A 27,475-nucleotide genomic window follows, 5' to 3' on the forward strand; every position below is an offset into this window, starting at 1 on the left:
AACCACCATAAAAACATCTTCTGCTCCTCCCACACCTCATAGAAAATCAAAGTATCATTAGCAAACAACAGGTGGGAAACCTTGACCCCTTCACCCCATCTACCCCCCACCTGGCAGGCTGATAAAAAGCCTCCACAAACTGCTCTCTTTAGAAGATAGTTGAGGACTTCCATCGCTATCACGAACAAGGATGAAAATATCAGTAATCACGGATATATAAGTACTTTGATTTTACAAATATATCGGATATATTGGCGGATATTTTGAAAAAAAATATCGATAGATCTAAAATTGTTCAAAATTCATAGAAATGTAATAAAAACCTCGTAGAAATGTAATTAAAAGCATAATAGACATTTTAAAGTTGTTTTGTTGAAGAATTGGATATATGTATGATATGATTATCATATTTAATAATAATATCATATGCATCGATAAAAAATATGAATTTTATAAGTGTACATTTATTGTTAAATTACATCAAATATTATTTCATAATAATATTGTGATATTTGATTATAATGTCTAATTTTAAAATATATTTAATATTAAAATTATGATCCATTTAATTCAATTATATTAAATGATATAAAATAAATGATGATATATGTACAGTTGTGATATTTAATAATAATGTTTATAACTTGAAAACATACTTTATGCATATTCATCTAATTTGAATATATTTAATGAAAAAAAAAATATAATGATAACTTGTATAAGTATTTTTTATTTTAAAATTTTGATAATTTTATTCAAAATTTTCTATTTATTTTATATGTAATTATTATATAAAAGCCACAATAACCAAAATTAATTTATTTGTAATAATTTTATTCTGATTAATTTATAATATATATATATATGATAAAATTAATCAATTGAAACATGATTGCCCAGCTGGTGTTGGTGGGGGGTTTATATATATAATATGTACAGTTAATTAACAACAGCATGGTTGGCCAACTGGTGTTGGTGGGGGAGTGTGAGACTGAGGGTAGGGGTTCAAAACCCCATGGTTCCATTCTTTTGGATTTTCCCTTGCCTTTTAAAAATTCTAATTCTTGCACACCCACATCGTCTATTCAAAACACCAAAAAGGTGTATTTAAACATTGGAGTGGTGGAGGGCTCACAAGCATGCAGAGCATGCGGGGCTGGTGTTGGGTTGGAAAGAGTGCGTGTTGGGCTTGGGCACGTGCTAGGCTGGGAAGAGTGTGAATTGGGCCTGGGCCTATTTATAAGAGTTTTGGGGAAAAAAAAAAAAAGAAATGGAGATGATGACGTGGCAACGATATATTGGTGCGCCAGCTGAAATATCGTGAAAATATCGATATATCGACTAAAAATGGCAATTTTAATAGAAATATCGTGGTTTCAATATTTCCCCTTCATGTATCATGTTGGAGGTTACCAATACATGATACATCGGCGATATTTTGCCGATATATCATGACATTTTCATCCCTGATCACGAATAGGTAAGACGAAAGCGAATCTCCCTACCTTAGGCCTCTAAAGCTTTGAAAGAAATCGAAGGTTCCATTAACCAAAACAGAAAAACTAGTTGTGGATAAACACCAGTTGATCCATCTTAACCACTTCTCCCCAAACCCCATCTTCTCCATAATTGATAGCGAAAATGACCACTCAACATGGCCATAAGTTTTCTCAATGTCCAATTTGCATAGGATCACTCCCTCATTACTTTTCAAAATCGAGTCTATAGCCTCATTGGCAATAAACATTGCATCCATAATTTGCCTACCCTCCACAAATGCATTTTGGGCCTTAGAAATCACCTTAGCTAGCACCCCCTTCAGCCTTTTGGCCAACGCCTTAGCCAACCACTTATACAGCCCCCCCCCACCAAGCTTATTGGCCTAAAATCCCTTAAGTTGTCCGCCCCCCCTTTCTTCGGGATCAACACTAGGAAGGTTGAATTCAAGTTCCGCAAAAAACAACCAAATTCATATAAATCCTTGAAAAAATTCATCACCTCAATCTTCACAAAGTCCCACGAAAATTGCCAAAAAGACATGGAGAACCCATCCAGGCCTAGAGCTTTATCCCCTCTAAAACCCGACAGTACCTCAAACACCTCCTCTTACTTAAAAGGTTTCTCTAGACCTGTCACCTCAAAGTCTTCCAGCCTCTCAAAAGACAGCTCACTTAAGCTAGGCCTCCAATCATCATTGGTAGAGAGCATAAGCTAGAAAGTTCTGCTCACTTCCTCTCTTAAATCTTTGTCCTCAATGATCCACACCACATTAATTTTAACTCTAGCCATTTGGTTTCTCCTTCTATGAGCATTGGTCATTTTATGAAAGAAGCTCGTGTTTCTATCCCCCTCCTTCAACCAAATTTCCCTTGATTTTTGTCTCCAAAACGTTTCTTCAAGAAGAACCCACTTTTTATAATTCTCTCTAGCTTCCTTCCTAGATTCCTCCTCTTCCAAAGATAGAGGGCGTGCACTCTGCTCCTTATCCCAAAAATCCACTCAATTCAAAACTAGCTCCTTCTACACCTCATACTTGTCAAAAATTTCCTTATTCCAACTTCTCAGAAGTGGTTTCAGAGCTTTCAACTCTTCAACCAGGATGAAACTAGCAGACCCACTAAAATTAAGGCCCTCCCACCATGTCGTCAAAACATTCTTAAAGCCCTCCTTCTTCAACCACATGTTTTCAAATCTAAATGGAGTGGGGCCTCTCCTCACCCCTCCTCCATCAAGAAGGACCAGGAAGTGGTCTGATAGCGGCTTAACAAGAACGGTTTGAACAGTCCCTGAAAAATGATCTTCCCACTCCTCATAAATGAGGAAACGATCAATTCTCGATTTAGATTAGTTATTTAAGCCACCACTCCAGGTGAAAAGGCCTCCCTGAAGGGGGCAGGTCCCTCAATTCCAAGTCCTCAATCACCTCTGAAAATCTCCTCATGGTTGGGGACAATCAACCTCCTCTATTACGCTCCAAAGGGAATCTGATCATGTTAAAATCGTCTGCCACACACCAAGGGTTACTCCACAATCCTCTAACCGACCCTAGCTAGCTACAAAATACTTCCCTATCCATCTTCAATGTGGGTCCATAAACCCCTATAAAGCTCCAAAAGAATCCATCCTTACAATTCTTGAAACAACAAGAAACTGAGAAAATTCCCACCTCCATCTCTAACAGTTGTAACACTCCGTTGTCCTAGAACACCACAAACCCCCCTACCCCTGCCCCTGCCCCCGCCCCCGCCCCCACCCCTTCTCGAGTTCACAACCCCCCAATCTAGACATCTTCCCACCCCAATACTTCGCACAACCCCCATGGTCATTTCCTGAATTTTAGTTTCCTGCAGACAAACTAAATCCACCTTTTGAGATTTAATAACAGCCTTTATCATCTTTCCCTTATCTCCATCATTTGCCCCTCACATTCCTCGAAAGAACTCAAAGCTTCATCTAACACAAGTTGGTTCCCCCCCAAGCCCCTCCTGTCTGATAATAATTCACCTAACACTCTAATTCCTTTAGTTCCCGGTCAGATCTTGAGGGTTTCTACCCTTTCCTCTTTTTCCCAATTAACTTCTCAAAATATTCTCTTCTCTCATTCATTCTCTTATGAAGCATCAAAATTTCCCCCTCAAAACTCTCAATTGGCATTCCCAAACAATGGCAAAATTGTGCTAAACAGTTGTACTTCCACGACTCCACTACCCCTTCCTTGTCCTCCACTAACCCATCACTCACCTTCTTCGTCGAGCGAGAAACTCCAACTCCCTGTCCATTCCCCACCTCTTCCACCTAAAGCACCCACAACAGATCTACTGTCAACTCCCTTCCTTTGCCACCAAATCACCAGCCACACCATCACCCTCCCCTACCACAACCAACGCCCCCTCTAACCCAGAGACAAGAGAAGAGGAAGAAGAAGAGACTCATCCCCCCAAAACCCAGCAAGAAGTAAGCACAAGGGAAGAGTACTTGGAAGCTTCCTCCAAAAGGCACACATCAGCTGAAGGACCGCTATCAGGCGCTCGACAACCCTCTTTTGCCTCTGCAAGCCCCACTCCACCAAACATGATTTCTTCAGCTCCCCAAAATTCAGCGAAGAGGCGTCTCCTAGAAGCCCTACCCTCTTTTAAAATCCCCCATAAACTGACCCAATCCGAGCCCACAGTCCATTCCACAATGCAACTAGGCTAGCCCAACTCCCATATTGAGTTTGGCCTGCAGCCCTCTTCATCTAATAGGAACTGGGCTGGCCCACTCTTTGAAGACTTTAAAGAACCCTCTTGAATTGAAAAACCTAGCACCCTTTTGGCCAATCACCCACCCTAACAAGCTCAAGGCCCTTTCCACCTGTAAGCCCCCCATCACAAAAAGACTCTCCCCCTACAATCCTCTTTCCTTTCCTTTCCTTTCCACCCTAAAGCCTACGATGCCGTCAGAGACCACAACCCCTTTTGCAGACTCATCACCGTTACCATTGTCTGCGACCTTGGCTTTTCTAACTATGCAGTCCGATCCAACCCCTTCGACATACAAAGGCTCCCGTTCCATCACCACACTACTCCCCATGCGTGAAACATCGGCATCATCAACCCTAACCTTCGTCCCCTTGCTCCCTTGACTTTTGTTCATTGGCAACACTACAAACACCCACGGCAGCACCTCCCACCATAGTTGGATAGCAAAACGTGAAGCATCCACCACCAGTTGCAACGTCCTCGGAAGCTCTTTCCCCTCTGACTTTACCAAAATCCTTGCCCATTACAACTAAGAAAACCTCCTTGTATCCTCGTCTACCCTAATAAAGCCCCCCACAACAATCTCCAATTTTTCTAAACACCTTCCCATTCCAAAAATGTAACATGAGACCCACCATCCTCACCCAAACTTCTTTGGCATGATTTCCTAAATGCAGACAACCAACCCCCGCACTCCATTTCTCCAAAAGCAACAACTTATCCTTGAAACGTCGCACCCCCCTCTTCAACACTCTCTCTACCTCCTCCCCATCTTCAAACTCCAACAGAAAGAAAGCACCTCCCAGCTTCTAGAACCTCACTCCTCTCTTGAGGTTCCACAAGCGCTCTCCACACCTCCTTATCGAGATCAACTCCGACTCCAAAATCGAGTCATCTCCCCACCTACCAACCAAACAACGACCCAACTGTTCCTCCCCACTCCACTTCTTCCTGCCACCAAGTTGAAGCCATAAAGCATCACCTATCCTTCCAATCGGCGCTCTGGCCACATCCACAAAAGCCCTCTTCTCACTCTTCCCCATACTACCAAGGCTCCTTTCAACCCTACCAACTGCAAGCACAAGTGCATTCTTTGCTTCAGCAAAAGTAACTACCCCAAGGGATCTAAGTTTCTCAGCTAAAGTGGCCCAACCCCCAAGCAACCCCTTTCCTTCAGGAAACACTAAACAAAATCTCTTTGCCTCAAATCGAGCACTAAGCACAAGACGAACCCCTCGCCCCATTGACGTGCCTATCCAACCTGAACTTTCTCCCCTTATCCTCCCAGACTTCCATCATTCTTCAATACCTTCCAGCAGCCTCCTTAGGCTCCTATACCCAAACCATATCCAAGATGAGAAACCCCTGCTTCTCTCCACAATGATTCCTCTTAACTTCCCACGAACTTCCTTCACTAAGACTTCAAAGGACTTCGATTTCACCACAAACCAACAGTTGCCCCCTCTCATTAGAGAGAGAGAGAGAGAGAGAGAGAGAGAGGCGAGTTAATTCCCTATCTATTAGGAGATTTTACCAACTATTCAGAATATCAGAAAAAGCTCACCGATTATTCTCAACATCTAGAACATTTGGTTCAAAAAATTACTCAAGTTCCCAGTACAAATTTCAATTTGAAACATTTGTTTATTAAAAATTAAACCTTCTAGGAAAATGGAAAAATCCAGTAACAATAACACCTTTGCCAATGATTTCATTAAACAAATATGACAACCAACAACAATTTCTACAATTTTCCCATATGGAAAAAATTGAATTCCCAGAAAATCAAAACTCAAACAATTGCAAAAAAAAAATATAAAACCTTTGCCAATGATTTCATTAAACAAAGATGACAACCAACAATGATTTCTACAATTTTCCCATATGGAAAAATTGAATTCCCATAAAATCAGAGCTCAAACAATTACAAAAAAAAAAATATAAAAATAAAAATAGCATAAACAAAAAATAAAATGATAGAATCGTAAAGTTGTTACCGCATAGTCCTCTACAGTAATGTGCCTCACCATCCATGTATTGACTACAAATGGGATTCCCCTAGCTGAGAACTGCATCGCTGAAAATCAATAGAATCAACAAATTAACACATTATTTTGAAGCAAAGGGTCCATCTAGATGGCCAGAAAATGAAAATAAAATCATAAAAACTAACCCATTAAGTACTTGAAAGTGCGAGAGAAATTTGTACGATCCGCATCTCGAACCATTTTTTGTTAAACCTTTGCCTTTGACACATCAAGATGATTAGTACAAACAATATACACACAAAGTTTAGACCTAATTTCAACACCAAGTTGGAAGTCAAACATATTGAGCAGATAGATGATTTGTAGGATAAATCAAAACACCAAATTGAATAGGTCCATAGAATCAACAAGAGATGGGCTCAAAGAGAAATAAATATTGTTTGGGCAGGTTGGCTTAATTAGGCCCATTTCTCGAGCCCTTGGCCTAAGCCATTGTGAGGATTAGGCGGCTTAATCATTTTGGATAAATAGTAGCTAAAGTAGATTAATGGTTTTTGCAATAAATTTGAAATATTTTTTGAAATTTTTAAAATTTTGAATTATGAAACACTTTATTAGTTTACCTATTTTAGTAATTTAAGTGAAGATTAGAATAGGGAGCAAATCACCTCAAGCGAAATTCCCTAATTTGACACCTATTACTCTAACAATTCAAAACTTATTACAAGAACACCTCATTTACCTTATCTCTTGATATTAGAATTCAATAAAATCTCCATTAATTGCCATCAACAATATAAATAAAAAAGAAAATTAAGATTAATCATAATCTAATAATAAAATAAAACAAAATAGGAAAAAAATGAAATAGTAGAAGATATTAGTTTCTCCTCAAAATTCATCCTTTTGCCAAAAATAAAATCTGAAATAAAGTAAAGATAAGAAAAATAAAATAAAAGTAAGGAAAAAAATTAACTAAAACGGTAATAAATATTGATATTGACTCAAGAATTCATCATTTTATCAACAAAAAATATGACAATAACATAAAAATAGGAAAGCAATAAAAGTAAACGTAAAAAAATAAAAATAAATTAAAATAGAAAAAATATTTGTTTGGCTAAGAATTCATAATTTTAGCATACAAGCCTTTAAGCAATGTTGAATGCAGTACATATGGAGATTCAATAACAAAAGTTATTTCAATTCTTTTCAAATAGTAATTTTTTTATTATGATTATCTTTGAATAAATAAAAAAATTATTATTACTTGGTTCTTTTCTTCTAGATACAATCTAGATTTTTTTTTTTTTTTTTTTTTTGAGGTGAATGTTTTTTCATTCTATTACTTTGAATTAAACAAGTTTAATGTACATATTTGTCATAATCCCAAATCATATCAAGTAAAACACATCTTATATACAATTCTAAATTTTTTATATTTGACAACAAATTTTCATTTGATATAATAAGGAGCCTCAATGAGAGTTACTGATAAATCCCATCATTACCATTTTACAAAATAAAATACAAAAAAAATAAGGAAGTTAAGAAAAACCTATCACTAAATAAAATTTAAAAATATATATTAATGTAGGAGTTATAAAAGCCAAAAATTTATGTATGTATATATATGATCTACATCTAAAATATATACAAACGAAGAGTTTGTAGACTTTTTTCTTTCTAAAATACTCCTATCATATCACCTATTTTCCCTCATGTCTCATATGTTTATTATTTGATAATAACAATCTTAATAACAAATTCATATTTTTCTTATTTATTGGTTATAACAGATAAAATCAAATTCCTTTTACTTATTTTGCACTTTAAAGTTCTTCTCTTCTTTAGGAGAAGAGTTTTTACATTTTTTGTTGCTCTTCCTTTTTTTGCTTCCATTTACATTAGGATTCATTAGCTGCATAGCGGGTAACATTCATGTTTCCATGGTAAAATTAGTAAATATCAATTCAAGCCATATCTATGTTTATGTATAACTGTACAAGATAACGTTCCCAAATATTTAATTCTGTACAAATTCTAGCTCATGTTATTGTCCAAAATGAAATCCTAGAATTCAAAGTTTTCAGCCAATAAGATTGACAGTTAGAAGCATTCAAAGAGGGCTAGACCTCTGTTTGGTTTCCAAGAAAATAGAGCAATAAAAGAAAACAACATTTTCATACCCATGTATCTCTCATCTTTTGCTTTAAAAATAAAGAGACAAAACCTCATGTCAATTAAGGCAAACAGTCGTGTGAGTTTTAATCAAAATGATATATTTCTGTATTCCGAATCCTACACTGAAAATTTTACAGATTAAAATTTTAATTCCTTTCTCATTTTTTCTCTGCATCTAACCTAGATACATTTTTATACAAAAAAAAAAAAAAATCCCCAAATAGCAACGACAGTCAATCCAACAAACATTTCAGTCTAAGCAGTAATCCAGACTTGTTCTAATCCCACAGCTGTTCAAAGAGAAACCCTAGAATTCAAAACTTACTGCAATAGCATTCCCAAGTTCTATAAAGCACTCGGAGAGAAATCCGAGAAAAGAAGGAAAAATAAGAGAACAACACATTTTGATTCCTATGTATCTCTCTCACCTTCTTTGCTGGCCAAAATAAAAAAAAAAAAAGAACACAAAAAAAATGTTTCTAACCTACAATCCGATTGATTGAATAGGGAATAGAGATTTGAGCAGTACCTTGAACTCGGTGATCGATCAGAACGCAGCGTCCAGAGAAGAGTGGGAGGCCTCCGGGCTTCCTGTGCTGCAAGCAGCCTTAAAAGGCTGTGAACAGGATGACATGATCATGGGCTGAGCATGGGCCGGCCCAAAGCTTAAACTATTCAACTGTTAGTGGACTGATTTCTCAAGTTCAACTCCATCTCACTTGAGGATTTCAACCAGGATTAATTTAATCGGATTGAAGCCAGTTTAGATTTGTCAAGTTTTGATAAATAGTAAACTTTGTAATTTATATAGATTATATTTATAAATATATTAATTTTATAAAGTAATAATCAAGTATATCACAAAATGATTTGCTTTGTTATTTTATCAAATTTTATCATTTTTATTTACAAAATAAATATTCTCATTTCAATCCTTTTATGTTTTCTTTACCCATTACAAAAATTTCTTTAATTTTATGTTTATATTTTAAAAGAATTAATTCAATTTTTCACAATTTTTATCCTTTTAATTTAAAAATAATTACGAAATCATAAGGTTATAAAAAACATAAAAATGAAAAATTACTAAGAAAATAAAATAAAAAGATAGGAAAATTTTTGTTGATCGAGCGCTCTGTTTACTAACTCAAAATCCTTATTTATTATTGGCTAAGGGAAGTACTAACATGGTATGGTATAAACATTGCAATAGTGTTGTAATGAAACCTCGGATTATTTTGTTTCTTGGCTCTAGATCTCATAAAAATGTATGCATATTATGCTTCTACTAACTTCAAGACCCAACTTGTATACATGGCAAAACATGTAAATGATATATCTTGGAAGTGAGAGTATTTGTAAATATCATAATTGTGACTCTTTAATTCAACAAAATTTAATATTGGCAAATGATAGTCATATAGATTGGACACATGCATCCGGTTCAAAAGAGGATACATGGCGAAATTTGAAAGGTTATAAAATTTAGTCTCACAAAATATAAACAAATCTTTCAATTGAAGTCGAAATTGAATTAAAAATAAATATTCTCTTGTTAGTAAGTTTTCTTAATGAAAGAAATAAATTACTAAAATCAAGGAACCAAGTTCTTTAAGTTAAGCAATTAAATCTCTGGAATTTCAAATTTAATTATCTAATTTTGCCTATATATAATGATAACTACTTTAAATGAAAATGATCGACAAAACAACTTCACTTGGGAAAAGAAGTTTTATAAAGAGAAAAAAAAATCTTCACAAAAGTCTCTAAGTCCTAACTACTAAATTACGCGTTCTTCGTCTTTCAACAAATTCATTTGAGAACAAACTATACGAAACCCTTAATTGATCTTCAAAAATCAAGAAAACATTTTCATCGTTATCTTTCAAAGCATGATCAAAGCAAATAAATTAGAAGGAAAATATTTTTTTGCAATGTTTATTATATGAGTCTTGTATCCCGTAATTATTATTTTTAATACAAAGTTTTGTTTACATATTTCTTTTTCTTTAATTATACTTTTGCTAATTTTGTAGGGCTCCACAAAATTTGTGCATCCAATTGCTTAATTTGAATTATTTTTTTAAAAAGTTTTAATTTCCAATTCAACCCCTCATGTGTTTTCTTTAATTAATTTAGCCTTTTCTATCTAAATAACAAACATATTTGAATATCATATATCACTCATAGTTATTGGAAAATAAAGATTAAAATTAACTTGATTATATGAATTTTATAAAATTGCACAAAATTGATAATAAACGATTATATATATATATTTATTAAATAGTACAAAAAGATATTAATTTTCTTGCTTTCATAATAAATAATAATAATCATATAAATGACATGGTAACAAAATAGCCTAATGTATAAGGAGAGATAAATAGAGGGTGTGTAAGGAGAGATGCAGTTAATTCGTCGTTGCATTCATTTGTCCATGTTTTCGGATTTGACCAAGAATCCTCAAGAAAATTTTGGGAGAGAACCAATAAACATAAATATGGGTAACCTTCTCATGGCACAAACCAACTAGTTTAAGATGCCGAAAAACAACTTCAAACCCTCACTCTAAGGCCCAACTTTTTGTCTCAAAATGTGGACTTAAAATGTTGCTAATACAGAAAACCCAAAAACAAGGGTGATATAATAAAAAAGCACACCACCAAATCAGCATCAGCATCAGCATCAGCGATAGCGTCGGAGAGAAAGTGTGTTGTTCCTCTTCCAGGTTGCCCTTCTTGAAGGGCGTGCCTTGTGGTGCAAATGTCCCTTTCCTCGTAGACCCCTGTATTTCTTTCCAGCAGAAGTCAGTCCCCGAAGCTCCCTGTGCTTGTGGACAGGCTTGCAGATCCAGTTGATTCTTGGGTCGTTCCGGATTGCATTGTGAGCAGCATCAACCAAGATTACCTCATAGTATTTGTAAGTGGAATCCTAACAACAAAATCAAGGTTTGAGACATTTAAAATGGAACAAAAGGTGAATTTATTAAAAGATTAGGAAGCTTAATTCAAGTAAGAGATTTAGCATGAAGTTGATATATTGGGAAACAGTTGAGGAAGAAATTCAGACACAGTCAGAAGAAAAATGGAGATCACAGGCATAAAAAAATTTATGATCTTCAAAATAATTACTATGAAACAAAAAGAGAAATCATAGGACTTGGAATTAAGTCTCATACAGAGCAAGGCTCAAATCTGCAAACACCAGGGAGAATTGGAGATGTTTACTGGTTAGGGCCCCTCAAAAAAACCGATGAAAAGCACCTCAGACATTTTCTCAGAAAAAAATACACATCTGAAATTAAATGGTATAATCATGTACCAAAACTAGCATGCTAACAAGTGCCCAAATAGCAGAACTGGAAGACTGAGATACATAGGTAGGAAATAAGTGCAGTAAATTTTATACAGACCTCATTGATCCAATAAGAGTTGAGAACCTTGAGACCACCCAGCTTCCGTCCAGCACGTTCCTCTGCAATTGAACGCTTGCTGCGTTGAAATTTCAGCTGAGTGACACCTTGGTTTGTGGGCTTACCATACACAATACCCTTTGGGACTGGCCTCTTCCTTCCACCGCGTCTTACACGTACACGATAGATCACATAACCCTGAAAAGATTGTTAACATGTACACAATATTAATATGAATATTAACGCTGCAGTGACTAAATATAGAGCACCAGCAGGGAAAATGTAAACAGAAAATCAAACAAGTGTATCAATGGGAATTGCAGCATTGAACTTTAAATTTCTTCACTTGGCAAAACAATATAAGATTTCACATAAGCAAGAATGAATACAGATAACTTTGTCAAATTCTATAAATACTCTTAAGTTATAAATAAGACATGATATTGGAATTAATATTGTGGTCTTAGGCACTCTTTGTATACTTTTGGTGTATTTTGTTATGCTCTTGCTTTTTAATGAATTACTTCTTTACCTATCAAATATACATATCATCATATTTCTATTTTTGAATGACTGAAATTCAGATAAAAACTATAAATTTGATAGTCATGATCATCATCAGTTAATAACAATCAATACCGCATATTATTTGCTTACTCATGCAACAGATTAGTACTTAAAGGGAACAGAACTATGACAACTTCTACTTTGATTATCATTTCGGCCACTATTACCTTTATCACTACTATGACTACTGCTGCTGCAAGCCTGCAACCACTACTCCTACTTACCAGTTACTACGGCATAACTACTACAGTACCACCAGCATAAATATCATGTCCAAACAAACTACTATTGCAAGCCAACTTCTATTACTACCAATATCATGTTCAAACCATCTGCCATTGCAAGTCAATAAAAGTCTATCAACCCAGTCCCATGGAACATGCATCCATTTCCCTATAAATTTCACTGAAGTCCTCTATCACTTATTTTATGATGATTAAATAAAAGCTCATGCCTAAACTGCAGATATAACTTCCATTTTTTATTAACCCTAGTGCAATGCAAACTTTTTTCTTTTTTTCGAGGTCCTAAGTAATAAAAAATTAGGCCATTTTAATTGCATTTTGAAAAATTATCTTTCACTTCATAAAACAGGAAAGAAATAATAAGACAAGTAAAAAAAATTTGGTTGTTCATTTCCAAAAACTGTTCTCCATAGCATCACCAATAAGTCTGAGCATTTCTACTTTCCAACCTTGTTTGACAAAAATTGACAACAGAAAGCCCCATACTCTTGAGTACTTTTCAACTTTTACACCTACAAGTTACCAGACAAATACCAAAACATGCCTTTAAGAGTCAAAATTTTTTATTTATCTTTATTTGCCTTCATTATTTCAGCAATGAAAACAGGCTGTCTGCTAAAACAAGAGAAATTTGAGCCAATCCCCTTATTTGCACTTCATGCCACATGAAAAGGGTATACACTCATTTACTTAAAGCTTAAAATCTATTATATTATCAGTACATATTATTGACAATTATGTTAAAGAGCAGTGCAGATCAAAACACAAGACTAACACCCACTGAACCACCCCAAACAAATCCCACCCAACATACACAACATTCTCAATGGTTTCCAAAAATTTCCAATCCATATGACACGTTGGAAATATGAAGCAGTTTTTAGAATGGTAAATTTGCTTATAGAACTTAAAACATCCATGAATCACTTTGAATAAAATTATCAATCATCCTCATGCAACACCGTAAAGCCCATTTGGTTATATTTTAAAGGGTTAATTTTCTTGTTCCTAAAAATTTATTTCATGATTTCTGTTATTTTGACTCCTCTTTCAGCTTCTTTTTCAAGAAGTTCACTGCACCAAAAATGCTTCCTCCATCATTTCTGTTTGCAAAGTTTAATGAATTAACAATAGAAAAACTATAGAAAATGCATTCAGATGAGCCCAAATGTATATAGGTCTTGACTCCGGCAGAACCGCCACTAATAACGACAATCCACCAGTAAATCATAACCCATGAAACAAAGATTTTACATTCACAAGCGAGCAAGTGCATTATTGTTTTCAGTGTGCAGTAAATCTATATAATCTGAAAATGCCACCATTTTTCTGAAATTAACCCATTTTCGATCATGTTTGCATAGAAAATTGCAACAATACAAAATGAGCAATTCAATTTCAAGCGCCATAAACAGAGAACACAAACGAACATCATCACAACCGAACACAATCGCCCAAATTCAAATATAAAAAATAAAATAAAAAATCGCAATCAAATGTAAGAAAAACAATGATAACCTGCTTGGCCTTGTAGCCCAAGCGGCGAGCCTTATCGGGTCGAGTGGGGCGCGTGGCGCGCACAATTGAAGGGTGCTGGCGATACTCCCAGCACCTCACCCTCTGCAAGAACCTCATCACATCGGATTGCTTCTTCCTCCATAGCTCCGACACGTACTTGTAAGCCCCTAATGCCACCACGAACAATGCCAATAACAGGAAGCCACAAATCGGAAAACCCTAATATCCGCTTGGAAGTAGAGAAAAAGAGAGTGAAGGAAAGCTTGGTGCTTACCCATTGTGTTCGGCTGAAGAGCTGCAGCAAGAGGAATGCCAGAGGGAAAAGTTCGGTTACTAGGGTTTTAGAAGAGGGGTAGTAAAATTTTTCAGTAGGAACGAAATTGCCCCTATTCAAATTACCCTATTACAGAATTGGCCTTGGTGTGAGGTTTAGGCCCATTAGATAAGGGTTTGCTATCGAGTAGGCCAACCAAGGCCCAAATCCAAATCCAACAATTCAGGCCTGACATCTTGATGGTATTTTGAACAACACATTATGAGTGTGTTTGGTAGTGCCGGTAGAAAACGTTTATAGTCTTTTTAATACTTAAATGATAAAAAATTTTAAGCGTTAAAAATATTAAAAAAAACTTCCTAAAATCACTGCTAAGCGAGCTCTAAGACTATAAAGTATTTTCGTAATCTTATATTGGGATGACAAAGGGGCGGATTTGGGACTGGTCGGCTTTAGCCCAACCCCGCCTTGTTTATTTAAAATATTTCTCATTTTTTTCCGATTAAAAAAATTAAACAAAGCGGGGTAAGTATGAGAAATTCATATACCCGCATCGCCTAGTCCAGTTTAACTCTTTCTTTGAATTTTTTTTTTTTTTTTCAAAAGATTATTTTAAAATTTTCTTAATTAAATTAATCTATAATTTTTTATAACTTATTTTAAAAGTATAATTATTATTGTTGTTTTTATTATATATAGGAAAATAAAAATTAAATTAAATTAAATTTTGAAATTAAATTTTATATATAATTGGGGTGGGGGTGGGGTGGGCTGGGGTGGGCTGGGGGGCGGGCGAGGACAAAACAATACTCGAACCCATCCCGAATTTAAAAAAAAAAAAAATTCAAACTCATTCCAAACTCGTTTATTTAAATTTAAACTCATCCCATTAGGAGAGAGCAATACCTGAAAAAACTCGCCCATTGTCATCCTATCTTAAAAATCGATTGTTACTAAGAATAATTATCTACATATGTTATATGATGTTTTATGCAATTTTATTTGGATTTAAATGATATTTAGTAAAATCGTAAGGCATACAAAATATCTTTGGTATGTTGGACCTTCACTATAGACAATTAATATCTCCCTATAGAGATTTTGTGTGTTAAATTGGTCGGTATTATAACATAACCCTTGTGAGTAGGAGATGATTCCAAGCATATATAACAATTTGATGCAAAAAAAAAAATTTGATTTGTGTATACTACATATATAGATGTATTCAATATAATAACAAATAAGAGAATTATCTTTAATATTTTCATTTAGATAAAGATTTATTTTTTTCATTGAATCATCATCTTTAATGGACTTAAGATGAAGAGTGAAATCTTTTTAAAGTAATCAATGATCCTCCAAAGTGCTACAATTTGATAGTTAAAAATGATTTTTGAAATCTAGAAGTTGTTGTTCTTTGCTTTGTGATTCAATGAACAAGATTCTTTAGACTTAGTATATGGTGTTAGTGAACTAGCCTAAAGAGCCCCACTATGAGACAATAATCCCATTACAAATCGAAATCAACAATGAAACAACTAACTCAAATAATAGAACAAAGCAATCTAACATAAAGATAAGAAAAGATAAATATGTTGATAAAGTAAAGCTAAATTCCACTCGAAAAAAAAAACGAAAGTATAAAAGAAGTAATAGTACTTTAGGCCTTAGGGCTAAATAAAACTTAAAAGTAACAAAATGTCTAAAAATGGAAAGAGGTATTAAAACCCACAAACTAAGGATAATAAACAAAATTGAAAGGCTATGGGTCCTAGGGTTCACTCTCGAGGATTGACCCTAGTCCTAGCTCAACCTCAACTAGACCTATGAACTCCTCATCTAAAAAAAAAATATTGAATGGAATGAATAAAAGGTCCAACGAATAGTCACGATACATAAGCGTTTGGATGAACAATCCACATTAAAGAACAATTCTAAAACATATCTATAATAAATTTGGTAAATAAAAAATACCAAAAAATAATCATAATAGCATTTAAAAACATATGAGATATAACACATGCAATCATAAGTCTAGACATATTTATGGTCAATCAATTACCTAGACATAAGCGTACTACTTGTGAGCCCCCACATCTACATGGTCTTCAAAGTTTTAGTATCCTAGATCACAATACTAAAGAGCTTATCTCCTAGTCATCCCATTAAGTCACAATAAAGCATACTCCACCACTTAGTTTGACATCAGAGCCTCACAATCTCATCTCAAGGTCTTTCCCTTGCTACATAAGTGGTGTAGAGTCTCGGAACAAAATTGAACAAAACGTTGGGAACCCCAAATTCTTTCGTTTCCTAGCTCTGGATCTCGTAAGGTGTATGTTATCTATCCTTAGGCTCTCTAGAGCTAATATAGCGAAATAAAATGACAAAATGAACTAAGAGCTTAAGTGGGGACTACTAGGATCCATAAGAAAATATTGACTATCTCATAATCTAATTATAATGTTAACTCAACACTTCACTAAAAAGAGTCAACTACATTCTAGTATCATATGCAATTACAATCAGACAAAGTTTGAGTACGTGACCTACTATTCATTACATGTAGACTTTTCATGAATTAGTGTCTATAATCTAACAAGATAATGTTATCAACCCATTAAGATTACCTTTTTAATCCTTAAGTTACATATTCTCCTATTATATGATTAATTGACAAAATCTAGCTCATAAAGAGCATATGTTAAATTCTACTTAAAAAATTACTATAAAAACAAATTTCATGATCACATGTCCTTTATTTAGCTTAAGGGGACACGTCTTTCACAATCCTCTGAAATATCATAGGCCTTTATTGAGAATACCTATTGTCACTAGTCTCCATCAATAATGGCCCAATCCATAAGAAATATATGACCACTTTATAGTCTAAGTCAAAGACTCCTATTGATTTCAGCACAAACTTAATATCCTTTCAAGGTTGAGAGCTCATGTAATATAGTAACTTGATGAATCATGACAACTAATAGCCTTATGTCACGATTCACTATATGTCATGTACAATGTGTTTGTACACACTAGTGCATTCACCATGGGAAACTTGTCTCGATGACCAAGACAAGTTATCCCTTCAATTAAGAGGTAGTACACTACAATCTCTATTGAATTGTACATAGTAAGATTAATAATTGGTTTCTCATCACTTTCCATATTCTTTTAAGGTATGTCTTGTAGATTGTGTCTTACCTCTTTTTTTTTTTAAGAGATATATTAGTTTATAGAATATCCAATAGGTTTTATAGGTTATTTTTTTTTTATAATAAAGATAATTAGAAGGTGTTTGCTGATATAAATACTAGATTTCTAATAATGACTATAAAATAAGTAATAAGGCAAAGAGTGATATAGAGTGGAAAACTATAGAAGATAGTCTCATATTGCATAGGATACTATGAATCCAGAGGTTTAGAAACATATCATTCCTATGACTTCTAGTACACCAGTACCTCATCATAATGAGAGGTTTCTATCCTATAGATTATGATAAAGCAGTGAATGGTGTTGGTTCTCACTTATGAAAAGGAGCTATGAAGGTATAGTTAGACTCTTTGTATTCTAACAGAGTGTGGGTTTATGTAGAAGGACTTCAAAGGAAAAAACTCATAGGTGTAAGTTGGTATATAAGAGGAACATAAGAGTAGATGAATAAGTTGAGAATTATGTCGCCAGGTTGTTGTTAAGAGTCATAATTCAAAACATTGTTTTGACTATGGGAAACCTTTTCACTATTAGTCATATTCAAATCCATCAAGGTACTCTTAATGTTAGCATCTATATAATGCAACTAGACATTTTCATAGCAAAAGGCTTTGTGTGTACAAGAAAACACAGGGAAGCATGGTGACACTCTTAGATCTTGTAGGTAGATGACAATCTACTCATTGGGAATGATGTAGGGACATTGTCATTAGTCAAAATCTGGTTGTCTACTCAATTTTAGATGAAATCTAGAAGGAGTGCAATATATTATTGAGTTTAAGGTCCTTTAGATTGCAAGAATAGGTAAATTATGCTATATAACCTACACTAAAAAGCATTTGGTCAAGTGCATGATGTAGAACTCCAAGAAGGATTTGCTACCCTTAAGTTTGGAGTTGTCTTTCTCAAAATTAATGTTCTTGGATATCTGAGGAGAGAAATCGCATTAAAGCAATACCCTATGCCTCTACAATGAGTAGCCTTATGTACATGCAATGTTATGTGTTAGACCGAACATTTGCTTTGTTGTAAGAATAGTGAGTAAATGTTAGTACAATTCAAGATTTGAGCTTTGGGCATACATCAAGTATATACTGAAGTATCTTAGGAGAACGAGGGAATACATGCTTGTGAATATTTGTGTTGATTTAGTATTCCTTAGATACTAGGAATTAGACTTTCAGTCTGATGAGAACTCTCGTAGGCCTACCTTTAGGACATGTATGCTCTAAATGGTATTTGTTGCTACTTCTAAAGTAATAAAGGAAACTTTTCGGCTTAAGATGTTCCTTATAGGACAAAAGGGTATTTCCTTGTGGCACAATATATATTTTGTGAGATAGTTCAGAGAGGTGATATGGCTATGGAGTATATTCTTTCTACGAAACCCAATGTACATTTAGGGCTAGTAGGAGTTTGTTAGGATTGATTTCTTGAAAGCAAGACATGATGTAACAAAGTTAAACTTTATTATCCCCTTGTTAATCCTTTTTATATATTGACATTGATTTGAACATTTAACACACATTACTTGCATTATACATAACTAGAGTGCATTAGGAATTGCATAGAGGATATAAGTCATGATTTTTTTACAAAATGATAAGTTATTCACAATTGGTTTATGGATTTGGACAATTCAATACAGACTATAATGCACTACTTGCTAATTAAAGGGATGACTTGTCTTAGCCATTGAGATCAAGTTTCCATGATGAGTATACTATTGTGTATGGTTACACATTAGATTTGATCTATGGTAAATCGCGACGTAAGGCTATTAGATTGTCATGATTCACCAAACTGCTATGTTGCATGGACTTTCAACATTGAGAGGATATTGAGTTTGTGTTGAAACCAACATGAGGCTTTGGCCTATGGGTAAAACCTTAAAGTGGTCATTTATTCCTTACGAATTGGGTCATTGTTCATGAAAGTTGGTGACAATAAATATTCTCAATAAAGGCACCATGACATCTCATGGGATTGAGACAACATGTTCCTTGAGTGATATCCAAAGGACATATGATCATGAAATCTGTGGTCGCAATAATTATTTTAGTAAAATTTGACATATACTTCTTAGAGTTAGGTGGTGTTTGTTTTTTGGCTGAATAGAAAAAATCAAAATATTTGGCTTTTTCTATTCAGTTAAAAGTAACATGTTGACATCATCCAACATAACTAAACTAACCTATTGATAACAAGTTTATTTTAGTTATGTTGGATGATGTCAAGAAGTTACTTTTAGCTGAATAGAAAAAGCCAAATATTTTGGTTTTTTCTATTCAACCAAAAAACAAACACCACCTTAGAGTATGTTAGTTGATAACATAATAAAGGGATTTGTAACTCAAGTATTAAAAAGGTAATCTTGATGGGTTAATAACATTATCCTATTAGATTACAGATATCAATTCATGGGGAGTCTACATGCAATGAATAGTAGATCATGAACCTGAACTTTCTTTCGTTGTAATTTCATAGGATATTGGGATGTAGTTAACTCTCTTTAGTGGAGTGGTCAACTTCAAAATTAGATTCTGATGGAGTCAGTATTTTCTTATGGGTTCTAATAATCCCTGCTTAAGCTCCTAGTTTATGGTGGCATAAACTAGTCAACTTCATTATGTTTGGTTCTCAAAAAATACTTAGAAAAGAAAAAAAAATGTTAAAAAAATGGCTTTCTTATATTTAATTTCACTGTGAAAAAAATAAAAATAAAATAAAATATAATTAAATTTAGTTACAAATTTATACATTTTGAAATTATTTAATATTTATATAATGGAAAAAAATAAGTCAAATGAGTATAAAGAATCATATGAAAATAATTTATTATTTAATATTTTTAAAATTATTTTGTTTCACTTTTACTTTCCTTCTATCTTTCCTTTCTAATTTTTTTTTCTCACATTTTCCCTCAATTTTTTATTTATTTAAAAACCAAACATAGCTTTAAAGTTTATTGATTTTAGAAAAATGACTTATTTCTAATAACTTTTTAGAAAGGGATTTCAAATGTGGAATACAACCAAGGTTTGAAATTGGACAAGCAACTTCCAACATTTTTTTGGATTTTGTTGAAAATTTCTGTTTTTTCAATTCTTACCCGGCTACTGCAGGGATTCAAACCCAAGCAAAAGGCTTAGGTTCAAGCTCACTTACCACGGAACCATCTTCACTTTTATTAATATATATATATATATATATATATATATATGTTAAAGTTCATTATTAAAAAATAAACAAATAAATTCTAATTAAATTATTTTAAAATTTAATTAATTAATTAATGTATAAAAACTACCATTATAATTTTCTTCATAAATATTTTTTTAATATCATTTATATGATAATTAAATATAAAAAATATAAATATTAAAAATTCATATATACATCATAATTTATTTTACATTATTGAATGCATTTAAATTAAATAAATTATAGTTTTAATATTAAATTTATTATTATTATCTCATTAATCTTATTTTAAAAAATTACTATCACTACACTTTTAAAATTTTTATATTTATCCTCTTTATTTTATTTTATTTTAAAATATTAAAAATATAAATTCAATAAAAAATACTAAAATATAAAAAAAAAATTAAGTTCAAATATTTTATAAATTAAAATGAATTTAATTATATAAATAAATTATTAATATCGACATATCCTTACCTACAATATTTTTCTCTTTAACCATACCTATATAATTATACTTAAAAAATAACTTTAATATATATATATATATATATATATATATATATATATTTATTTATTTATTTATTTATTTTATATTTTTTTTAATTTCTCTAATATTTTATGCAATATTTTTAGAGTTCACTAAATATTTCATGCACGCAATAATTAATTCATGCAAGCAATAATTAATTTGTCTAATTATCTCTAAACATAAAAACAAAATATTTAATGTCTAATACTGTCTAATTAATTGCAGAAATTTAAACATAATAACGCAAATATTTGAATCTGAAAATTTTGTTTATTGAAAATATACCTAATACAGAAAGTTGATGATTACAGGTTGTTGACAGCAGAGAGATGACTCAAACTGAAAGAAGAAAATTACAAGAGAAAATTTTTTGAACTCTAAAAATTTTTGCACTCTCTCAATTTTTTTTTGCTCTTGAAGCTCTCTTCCCAACTCTTTCCAAACTCTACCTGATGAAGATCATTGAGGCTCTATTTATAGGCGAGGCTTCGGACTTCAAGAGAACTTTGAGTCTTGCAATTTTGAAAAGTTTTGAATCCTTTTCCACGTGTATGAAGCATGAGGTTTGTGCAGAAGGTAAATTCTTCTTGTCTCCTTTCTTTCTTTTCTTTTTGCATTTGAGTCACTATTTTGCTTTTGAGTCATAGTGAAAGACAAAAAACACTATTCACCTTTTTCTTTTTTCTTTTATTTATTTATTTATTTATTTATTTATTTTTATATACTTTCAGACTTTACATAATTGTCTTTTTTTTTTTTACCGGATAATTACAAATGTACAAAAGATTCTTGATATCTCTTAATTGAGCATTTCTAAGAGATATTTTTCAAAAGTTTGTCTAGCTTCTTCTTCAAGAACATATTCCTTTTTGTACTTATCAACAAGATAAGTAAATTGAGTCTGGAAAAGAAGAGGGACTTCTGGAAGATAGATTGAAGAAATGAATTAATTATTGCGTGCATGAACTGTTGTATGATGAGTTCAACTGATTTAAAATCCCTAATGAAGGCATTTAAAACACAGACTGCTAATTTTCTTCCAAATCCATCGGTTTGATCAGGATGAGAGAAAATTAGTTGATAAAGAACTCTATAATCCATGAGAAGAGAAGGAGTTAGCTCTATTGACTCATTGTTGAATTTAATGATTATTGGTTTGTAACTGTCTAGGTCAATGTTGGCTTTGCAAATACTGTAAATAAGAGCACACTTACAGTCATGCCTTTCTAATGGAATTTCCTTACACAAGGGATCGGTCTTTGGACAATTATTATAGGTGTTGTCATAATAAGAAATCCAAGTGAAGCTCATCCCTTGAATAGTAATTCCAAAAGTGCTACAGTCAATAAGAAATTGCATAATATGCTCTTGCTTTGCTTCCCCTGTAGCTTTAGCCTTTTCACAGATCATCTGTCTAATGCTTTCAAGAAGATCCAAATTCTTTAGCTTGAAAAATGAAAATCTAGAAATTTGAAATTCTTGGCTTTCCCTTAGAAAGTTTTGAATCTTCATTTTGTTTTGAAAGTTCTTTTTGAAATTCATTTTGAAAAGCTTTTGAAAATGTATCTTTGAATTCTTCTCCTTTTTCCCTGCAAATGAAATTTTCAAGATCTGTATCCATTGGGATGCAATGTATATTAGAACTTGAAGGGTTAGAAAAACTTTCTAATTTATCATTTAACTGTTTAAAATGGAAAGATAAGGCATTTAAAGCTTCCAACTTTTGAATATCACTTTTTGCATTACAGAGATTGTCTAAAATGCATTTTTGTGATCTGTCTAATCCTTCTATATCTTTATGAACCCGGAATGACAGATTACTTTTAGGAATTACTGGAAGAGTAAATTTCCCAAATGTAATCCTTTCTTGCTCCATCTGTAGACAAAATTAAAATTTTAGTATCTCTATTGAAGAATAAAACAAATATCTAATGGTTTTGTCTTTATCATACCAAAATTGAAAATATATTGAGTTTATGAGAGGCACATAATTTCGAATAATGATGTTAAAAGAAGTTGTTGAATATTTTGAAATCACATTTATTGATTTATATGAGCATGCACAAATACCATCACAATCGTTTTGATTATCTAATTCTTCTTCTAGACTTGACTCTTCACTTGATATTTCTTGTGTTATTAGTATTTGATTGTCTTCTTTTGAGTCATAATTTTCACTTGATTCTTCATTTTCTTTATCAATCATTAATCCTATCATTAGATTTTTAAGTTTATCACTTATTTCTAATGAATTGATCTTGTTTTCTGATTGACAATCTCTTAAGTAATGTCCTACTTTTCCACATTTATAACATGTTGGAGTTTTCTTTTTTAAAGTTGGTTTATTTGAAGATTTTGATTTATTAGGAGTAGATTTTACAAACTTCTTTTGAAATTTTGACTCTATGTATGGTTTTTTACCTTTTATTTTATTTTTTCTTTTTGAAGGAGCAACTATTGTATCATAACCATAATATGAACAAAATTTTCCTAATTCTTTTTTACTATCTTGTTTTTCTTTTTTCATTTGACTCTTTAATTTAAGATCTGTACAAAGGGCTAATCCTTCATTATTGACAAAAGTAATTAATTCTCCATATGTTAATGACTCACAAGGAATTCTACCATTATGAATATTTCTTATTCTTTGTCTAACTTTTTCTGCAAATAAAGTGGGTAAGCCCGATATAAATTTTTCTTTCCAATAATGACTTCCACAATCATGTCTTGTCATAACTTTGACCAAAAACATATCTTTATACCACCTGAAATCTTGAAGTGTTGGGCATCTAAGATTATTAAGGATTTCAGAAGTTCTTTCTTGAAAATAAACTGGATCTCCTATAAAATGTTTTGTTATTGCAAATATTAATGTATTGACAACATCTTCTTCATAGGATTGGACTGATGTTCCTTCTTCTTTAACTATTGTCTTTTTTGCATTTAATATGTATTCTCTATCATTTTGACTCAAATAATGATCCCACTATCCTTTAAGTAAACCAGTGAATCCTATTACTAAGGCACCGGCAGCATGAAAGTCAGAATTACTAGTCTTGATTCTATAAGCATTAGCATCCATCATCATTTCATGAAGTAAATTAATTATTTGATGCTCACTCATTCCATCTATATTCTATTCATAAAAACTACTACCATTATAACTAGCAGCTAATTGATAATTTCTATCTTCTAATTAAACGTCAGGAAAAGAGGGTTTTGAATAATAATTTTTTCTACTTACAAAATTATTAGAAATTGCATTGACTGTTGCAAGAGGTTTTTCTATTGAATCAGGAGACATTTTAAATTGTTCTTCTAATTTATTTATTTATGATTTTCCTTTTGTTATAGTTTGGATTTGATTCTTAATACCGTTAATATTGAGTTTATCTAATCTAATTTGTATTTCTTTTAGCATTGTTTCTGTTGGTGTGGATAATTGAATATTTGATTTTGCAGCATTTATAGGAATAATAAAAGGTTGTTCTAAATATTTAGATGATGACGATGATGATAAAGTTGAGGAAATTTTTGAGGATTTTGATGTTAATGTTTCTGTTTCTCCTATCTTCCCTCCCGAGGCAGAAGAAAACAAAAATTTAGAAATTTTTGTTGTTTGTTGACTTAGATGTTGAAGAAAATGATTTGTATAATTTAATTGTTGTTGAACTTGTCTAATATCCTTGTAAATTATGAGACTTTGTTCATCTTTGGTTCTTGGAATTTTGAAGGGTGATGCAGAGATTGAATTATTATCAAAATTAAATTGATGATTATTTAAGGGTGATTGTAAACCTAATTCAGAAGTTATTGTTAAAATTCTTTTTTGAACATGTTCTGAGTGTTTTATTACTAATTGATGTCCTTCTTTATCTCTTAAAGTTATAATTTGTTTTCGTTGTTTTTTAAGTTTGAAAAACCAATAGAAAAAAGGAATAGTAATTTTCTTTTGATTCATATATTTTTCATATTGTTTTCTTAATGCATTTCTAGTTTGAGGGGAAAATGATTGAAAATAAGCTCTTTTAGTATTATTATAAGAGGCAAAATAATATGATTTTATTCATTCTATATTAGGAGTAAAATCTTTTTATAATTTTTCTTCTGAATAATATTGACTTTATTAGGATACATATCCAAATGAGTGGGTGATGCAGGAGGAGATTCTTGTTGCTGATATACAGGAATAGGAATTTTTGGAGTAAAATCAACACCATTTAGAATAGGATTTGAAGTAGAAGGTCTTGCAGATATAAAATCTTGACTAAATGAATATCTAGAGGCTGGACTAAATTCTACTTGAATAGTACCATCTGTATGTTGTATAGTTTTTGAAGGAGTTGTTAAAGGTTTAATTGGTTTTGGAAGAGTTAAATCTTTTAATTCCCATTGAATTTTAAATAATTATGTCTTATCTATATTTTTGTTAAAATATCTATCAATATTTTTGATATATTTATAAAATTCAAATAACGATATATCTGTATTTATCGATGTTTCAAACCTCAAATACAACTAACAATCAATTATTATTTAATTATAAATTGAAACAGACCCTGGACACGTAAATTAGTAATGATGTTACAAGTGCTGACTAGAAGTTGAAATTTCAATGTCGTCCACATCATTCCCATGAATGATTTTTAACTTTTCCGATGTGTACACTCTATGTATATGGGTAGAAAAGAAGATTTGAATTTAGTAATGTTTTTAATATTATCTATAAGTATAAACTTTGGTAATTTACCTAAAGTTTTGAAACTAAAAGTCAAGTGAAGGAATATAGCCAAATATATTTATTAGAATGCTCCAAGTAAAATAAAAAATTGCCACGTGTACAAAGACAAAAGTTCACATACATTAAGAATGATTAAAGGGCAAAAATTTCTCCCAATATTTAGAAGAAGATAGCGAGACAGAGAGGAGAGAAGACAAAGCTTCTGGTTGGGTTGGGATGAAACAGCTGCAAAGCATTTGGCTTAGAATGAACGGAACGCTTTCCAGGGCATCTTCATTTCCTGAATCCATAAATCATTTTCGTACCCTACATTTGGCTTTAATTCACAACTTCCAAAGTTTTATTCTAACATTATTATTATTATTATTATTTGTTATTTTTATATCATATCTTATTCATGTCACTTGGACTTCCCCAATTTAGATTCATTTCTAGAAAATTCAATAAGTTCGTAGAGATTTTTCGAGGAATATATTTAAAGTTTGAAATTTTAGAAATATTAAAAGTAAAATTAAAAGTGTGTTTGGTACTGATTTTAAAAAGTATTTTTAGTATTTAAAATTTTTTATTTTTTAAATATTAGAAAGAGTAAAAACAATTTCTAAAATCACTATCAAATGCACTTTAAGAGTTCATTTGATAATAATTTTATGAAATATTTTTATCATTTTTAATAAATTTTTAAATGTTAAAAAGATAAAAAAAAAATTTTCAATCACTATCAAACGGACTTTAATATTGTGTATTTTGACTTATAGTTTATTGTTATTTTTATTTTATTTTATTTTTATCCTCGATATATTTGCATGGTAACATATTGAAATTGAAAATGTTTTGTTTTATATATAGAATAAAGTTTAAAATTGTATCATATTACATAAGTCTTAAGGTTTGAGTTTTAAGGTCACAAGAACACCAATGTTTTAAATAATTATAAATCATGTGAGTGGTATATAAAAATAAAAAATATTTTTTTTTCTAAAATCTTATAAGAAGTGAATAAATTTATCCCTTAAAAAAAACATAGGAAACCGTAATTTTATTTTATTATTATTTGTTTTAGTCACGAACAACTTAAAGCGAGATACAACTCTCCTTCCATAGGGTGTCAAACCCAAAACCTTCAAGGACTTATCCTCACGGGTGACAAATATATAAAATTCTCTTGTTCGTAATTTGAAAAGAGATAGACCCAAGAGGCCGGAGGCTAAATCCGGCAATAAGACCAAACAGTCCATTATCCTATGTTTTATTGGAATTGAGATAGACAAATTACCTCATTATTCTAGATTTAATCAAATATAAAATAAGATAAATGATAAAATCTATTATTTATCATCTTTT

General features: G+C 32.0%; 2 protein-coding genes across 4 annotated transcripts in view; both read right to left on the minus strand.

Moving 5' to 3' along the window:
* The window catches only part of LOC117933729 (protein RFT1 homolog), a 66,263-nt gene extending 57,287 nt beyond the window's left edge, over nucleotides 1-8,976 (minus strand). For 2 of the 3 annotated variants that reach the window (XM_034855247.1, XM_034855246.1), the window contains exons 1-3: nucleotides 8,943-8,976; nucleotides 6,415-6,487; nucleotides 6,239-6,318 (exon numbers count right to left, since the gene is read on the minus strand). In XM_034855247.1, the coding sequence (XP_034711138.1) occupies nucleotides 6,239-6,318; nucleotides 6,415-6,469 (135 nt within the window). In that variant the 5' untranslated portion in view covers nucleotides 6,470-6,487; nucleotides 8,943-8,976. Of the gene's footprint in view, nucleotides 1-6,238; nucleotides 6,319-6,414; nucleotides 6,488-8,942 lie in introns of those variants that run through there. The other variant, XM_034855248.1, reaches the window with a different exon arrangement.
* Nucleotides 8,977-10,809: 1,833 nt separating this feature from the next.
* On the minus strand, nucleotides 10,810-14,509 carry LOC117933047 (60S ribosomal protein L15-1-like). Its single transcript, XM_034854399.1, has 4 exons — nucleotides 14,433-14,509; nucleotides 14,159-14,325; nucleotides 11,829-12,026; nucleotides 10,810-11,347 (listed from the first exon to the last, which is right to left on the minus strand). Exons 1-4 carry the CDS (start codon nucleotides 14,434-14,436, stop codon nucleotides 11,102-11,104), a joined length of 615 nt encoding a protein of 204 aa, XP_034710290.1. The 5' UTR covers nucleotides 14,437-14,509; the 3' UTR covers nucleotides 10,810-11,101.
* Nucleotides 14,510-27,475: the final 12,966 nt, after the last annotated feature.

Source organism: Vitis riparia, chromosome 16 (assembly GCF_004353265.1).
Source record: "Vitis riparia cultivar Riparia Gloire de Montpellier isolate 1030 chromosome 16, EGFV_Vit.rip_1.0, whole genome shotgun sequence".
NCBI lineage: Eukaryota > Viridiplantae > Streptophyta > Magnoliopsida > Vitales > Vitaceae > Vitis > Vitis riparia.